Source organism: Engraulis encrasicolus, chromosome 14 (assembly GCF_034702125.1).
Source record: "Engraulis encrasicolus isolate BLACKSEA-1 chromosome 14, IST_EnEncr_1.0, whole genome shotgun sequence".
NCBI lineage: Eukaryota > Metazoa > Chordata > Actinopteri > Clupeiformes > Engraulidae > Engraulis > Engraulis encrasicolus.
The window spans coordinates 35,388,927-35,395,171 of NC_085870.1; the positions used below are offsets into that span (position 1 = coordinate 35,388,927).

General features: G+C 40.9%; 1 protein-coding gene and 1 long non-coding RNA gene across 2 annotated transcripts in view; one reads left to right on the top strand and one right to left on the bottom strand.

The window, feature by feature from the left end:
- The window catches only part of fer1l4 (fer-1 like family member 4), a 69,980-nt gene extending 69,704 nt beyond the window's left edge, over window positions 1–276 (bottom strand). The window contains exon 1 of the mRNA XM_063215559.1: window positions 69–276. Coding sequence (XP_063071629.1) covers window positions 69–147 — 79 coding nt within the window. The 5' untranslated portion in view covers window positions 148–276. The remainder of the gene's footprint in view (window positions 1–68) is intronic.
- A 445-nt stretch (window positions 277–721) lies between these two features.
- Window positions 722–5,001, top strand: LOC134463290 (uncharacterized). The gene is made up of 6 exons (XR_010037706.1): window positions 722–1,088; window positions 1,858–1,998; window positions 2,106–2,172; window positions 2,418–2,534; window positions 3,313–3,401; window positions 4,881–5,001. It is a non-coding gene; the product is annotated as an uncharacterized LOC134463290 (long non-coding RNA).
- The last annotated feature ends 1,244 nt before the right edge of the window (window positions 5,002–6,245 follow it).

A 6,245-nucleotide genomic window follows, 5' to 3' on the forward strand; every position in this document is an offset into this window, starting at 1 on the left:
TCAGACATAATGGAATAGAATCCTAAACAGTTCATCTTAGACTGAGCAAGTGCAGTTATTTCACTCACCTCTGAAAGACAGCTCAACCTTGCGATCATATTTCCCAGGCAAGTTGGTTATCCTCTTAAGATTGACAGTGATGGACATGATTAACCTCTCCCTCTTAAAAAAATGGCGCCTGCCACTACAGGGATTGCTTCAATACTGTGTTTTAGCTTCTACATGCTTCTGCTCTCCATCCTACCTCTGCCATCACCCTCATTCACCTGCCGTGACTGCCTCACTCACCTGGACACACTGGGACTGAGGAGGAAGCGGGAATGTGTTGGGCAAACCAACCCAAAAGTTTACACACCTGAGTCACTGAGCCTGTTGAGTGAGCCGTAGGCTGAACACACACACATGGTAGACTCCACCTTGAGGAACTGTAAAGGCCCTTACCTGCAGCAAGAGGAGGAAACAGTGTCTGCCCATAACTGACAGAACAAACACAGCCATGGCCTTTTAAACTCAAGACACTCGGCTACTAAAAACAAGAAATGAGAGTGTGTCAAAGAACAGTGTATGTGTCATGTTATTTTATGGCCAAATTAGAAAAGAGGGAGCCCATTATACCTGTACCCTTATATAGCATGCAGGGCATAGCATGCACAGGCCAGGGTCAAAGGTGCAGGTTTGGCTGTTGGGACATTGCAATGGTAACCCAGACAGCAATTAGATTTGGGCCGGGTCCGTTTTCAAGTCAGCAGATCCGCATAGCAGTCACTGTCATTTTGCCGATCAGCGGCAGCTCCGATCCGGACCAGTAGTTTGACAGTCAGTTTTGAAGACTCCTGGCGGATGCGGGCCTGTATAAGCAATCCGGACGCGCCATAATAAAATAATTCAGTCCGATTTGAAGGCGAGTGGCGGGTGCGGGCCACATAAAGCAATCCGGACGCGCCAAAACTGAATTTGTTCCCCAACTGTCACTTTGGAACCCTCAGAGAGAGAGACCGTTCTTCAGTTTACCTCAGCTGAACTCAACTATCCGCCTGTGTCGCGTCTCGTCCAACACTGCACTGTCGTGACTTGATCATTCAATGATGGTAAGTAATTATTTAACTTAATACTATGGTAGAAGTAAAATACACTCAATCGCCGTCGCCACTACTCTTTCAGCGTTTTAGTCCAGTGAGTTAATTAACCTCCCTCTGTTGTGTCGTGAAATGGCTTGGCCGAGCACTGTATCATAACACCGCAGCATCGCGCTAACTTGCTGCTGTCTTTGTGGCTGCATCACAAGCTTTTGATGAACCCACTCAAAAATGTGTCATGATCGGGCTATTTGAGTCAATTTTAGCGGCGTTAGCAGTAATGGTGATAATCTTTTATGATGCTAACATCCCAAACATACCCTATCAACACGGGACAGAAACAAAGGTAGTTTCTAGTCGACTAGCACTACTACCGGTAGTTCTGTAACTACCGCTGTGATTTGTATAACATTCGCCAAAAAAGCTAGGTATAGGTGCGAGTGTGATGTACATGATGTGTTCGATTATTTCCAATCAATTTCTGATGGCTTAATAATCACCGTATCCATGTTGTGCCGCCGACAGCAAACATTCTGTGTTGTGCTCACCTTGAGCTGAATTCATTTGACATCACGCAGTTTGTAACTCCTTGATTGTTGTAGCCTATTTACACAAATCCTAAATGGCCGTATTGTTAGTTTAATAACTGCATTGTGATATAGGCTATAACATGGATTAGGCTTCATCAAAATACTGTGAATTAAAGCTCATGCATGCATGTTGTATGCAAAAACGTTCAACTTTTTTGTCTTTCTTTTCCTCTTTGCTTTGGGTTGGGTAGAATTGTACGGTAGGTTCAGCCATTCCTTGATCGACCTGGACACCAGCATTAGGCCTACTCGATGTGTATGAAGCAAGCTGCCTCTGCATCAAGTGAGGGAAGAAGCCGCCACTGAAAAGCTTTTTGGACTGTCATTTGAAGGTATGAGCCGAGAGTTGTAAACATGGATGCCAATTGTACTAGGCCTATATATTTTCACAGTGAAATCCCAATAACTATTATTCATACTTATTCTTTTTCTGCTACAGGACACAAATGAAAGGACAGGAATTCTATTTATTCAAGAAGCCCTTGGACACCACCAGAATGTATGAAGTAAGTTGTTTTTATGTTATGCATTAAAGCCCATGCATGCTGGCACGCCCCCCCCCCTCTCTCTCACTCACACACACACACTTGTTGTACAGCACTCAATAAGAGCTTGCCTGATGCTGTTGTTTGGTGGCCTGAATGTGCATAGAATACCTACTGTCTACTTGAATAGGTTTATTGTATGTTCTATGTATTTCTATGACAACTTTCAACCTTTTTGTGTTTCTTTTTCTTTTTGCTTTGGGTAGAATTGTAAACAGTAGGCACAGTCATTCCTTGATCGACCTGGCATCAACATCGCTCGGTGTGTATGAAGCTGCAAGTGAGAGAAGAAGCCGCCACTGAACACCTTTTTGGACTGTCATGTGAGTGTATGAGCTGACAATTTAACTTCTTTAACTGTTGATCCTGCTGAGACATATGTAAGTGGCATGATAAATGTCTCATTTACACTAATGTCAAAGTGGTCTCAGGCTAACAAGACTACCATGAAATCTTAAAGTTTTGGACAGGCGTCCGTCTCAATTTCACCATTGTGTTGTGCCATACTGGACAAGTATTACTTGCTCAGTTTTGACAACCTAATTCTATATTCTACTGTGCAACTTGTGCACAAAATTATTCACAATTCTGCTCCACCACCTCTGAAAACTTTTATCCTTGCTCTGAACAAATTAGCAGAACAACTAGATCTACCACCAGAGGAAATAGTAGCCTCCCAAGCTGGGTAACAGCATAAATTTGCACAATCTGTTTTTGCAGAGCAACAAAATAATGGAATGCCCTTCCCACCCACATAAAAGGCATTACAAACTTTTATTCATTCTCACTTGGAGTGAAGAAATGGCTTTCATGTACCCAGTCTGGTCACCACTAATAGTTTTGACATATTTTAGTGTGTGTGTTATATGTTTTCTTACCTGCCCAGGGAATGCAGATGGAAATTAGCTTTTAGCTATAATGTGGTGCAGGTCATCTTTTTTTTTTTTTACTATGTAACTAATGTACTTTGCACATGGTCCCTGATGAAATAAACCAATAAACTAAACTAATTGTAAACATGGATGCCAATTGTACTAAATATTTTCACAGTGAAATCCCAATAACTATTATTCATAATTATTTATTCTTTTTCTGCTGTAGGACTCAAATGAAAGGACAGGACTTCTACTCTGCTGGGTCGGCCTCACTACATATTCAAGAAGCCCTCGGACGTCATCAGAATGTATTAAGTAAGTTGTTTTTATGTTATGCATTAAAGCCCATGCATGCTGGTGTGCACACTCTCTCACTCTCACTTACTCTCTCTCTCTCTCACACACACACACACACACACACACACACACACTTGTTGTACAACACTCAACCAGAACTTGCCTGATGCTGTTCTGTGGTGGCCTGAAAGTGCATGGAATACCTACGGTATACTTGGCTAGGTTGACTGTATGTTCTGTGTACGGGGTCATGTTCCCACAGCCCATTGGTCCCACAGCTTATTCCTGCTGCTCCATGTTCCCACATTTTTAAGAAATTATTCAAATATACAGTGCACAGCAATAATGAGTATACCCTTGTTGAAAAGTAACATTTTGAACACACAAGTTATTCCCAAAACGCCCAAAAAAGTGTAATACAACATCTTTTGAGCTTACATAAGAAAATTAAGGCCAATTGTATAACTTAAATGACATATTTGCCCATTTTTGTGAAATTATGCTGGTGCAAAATTGAGTACACGCCTATCATAGTGTCTGAGAAGGGGCCGTGTTGGCCTGAATTGTCTCGAAATTTAAAGGGATTAAAAGGGAAGTCATTGATGTGCATTTCATCCTTGCCTTACGTTTAATTTTTACATTTTGAGTCTGCACCTGGCTAAATTAGATGTGTGTGAGATTTGAATGAAATCCTTATAGGGAATATCATGATCTGTTTCAGTAGTTACAGTACATGTTGACAAGCATATTTCTTTTGGTGAAATTCAGCTTCCTACTGTTGATGGCACCCACACAGCCCCAAGCCATGCCACTCCCACTACCATAACTTGACTTTCAGCATGAGGCACTTTCCTTTGTACACATCGCTTTTTACCACCACACATGTTTTGACATCATCTAAAGCCAATTTGTTTATCTTGATGTCATTAGATCAGAGGACATGGTTCCAGTAACCCATATCCTTAGTTTGTTTGACTCTGATGAGACCATGATAAACAAATTTGCATTTGATGCTGTCAAGCATGTGTGCCATTGACTGGAAATGTTAAATACATCATTGCCGTGATTAAGGCGATTACATTTCTAACCAAATATTAAACATTGACATGTTATTTAGAGAGTCGAGAATTTTAACTGATTTGATATGACAATATGACCCGTTTCTTTTTTTTCTGAAGAGAATGGTGATTTCATCACAATCTTCTAATTTTGTGAGTTACGTAATTCATGGTTTCTTGAAGCCAAAAAATATTGCAAGAATAAACAAATTATTGGCATAGTTTTAAAATGTGGGTCGTTGAATCTATAATCTATGAAAGTGTAACATTATTGATGGAATTATGGAAATAAATAAACATTTTCATGATATTCTAATTTTTTGGCCAGCACCTGTATGTGTCAGTTCATTCACAATCGTATGTAATTTGTGCCTGCACATACATCTGCATTAAGTCTAACGTTTCCCTTCTGCTTTGTGTGCTTTTTAATATCTTACAGTGTGAAGAGGCAACAAGGGAGAGATGAACGCTATCAAAAATGTGGAGATGGATCTGGCAGCCGACTGCTTTGGCACACACCCAACAAGAAACAAAACAATAAAGAATACTAAAATGCATAATTTGTAAGCGGCTCATTTTTTAAAAACATTGTTTGCTCTTGCTTGAAGGTGCACTGTGCAAAATTGTGGCCAGAGTAGGTATTGCATCTATGGTGTTCATTGAAACTGTGCTGTCTACTGCTAATTTAGATTTTTGCATGAATACCAAAGTGAGTTTTTGCAGCTAAAAATGTCTATTTCTGGAAATTCAAAATGGCGGACCATGGAGGAGATCCCCCTTTTCATGTATGAAAATTGCCAATTTCCCAGTCATGTTGAATACTTTGGTGGTGGTAAATATCTGTTAAAAAGTTAACATTTGTGAATGGGCATAATGAATTCTGGAAATGAACAACTAAAAATATTCCACGGTCCACCTTTAAAGGGGTATGCCACTATTTTGGGGCTTAATACAGTTAAAATCGTTGGCCAGGGTTTATATAGGTTGTTAAGTGTCTTATTTTTCATGTAAGCCGTTGTCTTGTTTTAAGACAAGTTAGAAGAGGAAGCATGTCGCTAAGCTAGTGAAAGTCAATGGATCCGTGTAGCATGTAGCAATGCTACATGGATGCATTGACTTTCACTAGCTTAGCGACATACTCCCTCTTTTAACTTGTCTTAAAGCAAGACAACGCTTCACATGAAAAATAAGACACTTTACCACCTTTATAAACCCCAGCCAACAATTTTAACTGTATTAATCCCCAAAATAATGGCATATGCCTTTAAATATCCCTTTAATCCGGATCAGGCCCAGATAAGGTCCGGATAAGGTCCGGATATGGGCCAGATGAGCCCCAACTGTGTATTACGGATCAGGGCCAGATCATGGTCAGATGCGTATTACGGACCTGGGCCAGATCTGGCCCAGGTCGGCCACAAATTCCAAACATGTGGATTGGACCTGGGCCAGATCCATTCCGGATCCGTAATCCGGACCTGTTCCAGCTCAGCGCCATTGTAAAATAAGAAACCGGGCCAGACCAGGATTGCGGACCTGGCCCAAGTGCCTGCCAACATCTGTCACAGATCTGGGCCAGACCCATTTTGCTGTCTGGGAAATTGTATGGCTGTTGGGACATTGCAATGGTAAATTGTCTGAGTATGCTATTTTTTTGCATCATATTGATATTCGTGGAAAAGGTGGGGACAGGCTACATTCTTCTCACAAGTGGTATGGATGGACACATCCCCACCATCCACACTTAAAATTACAACCATGCACATGGTGATTTAAGGGTGAAACAACTTTTATCTACAAAAAA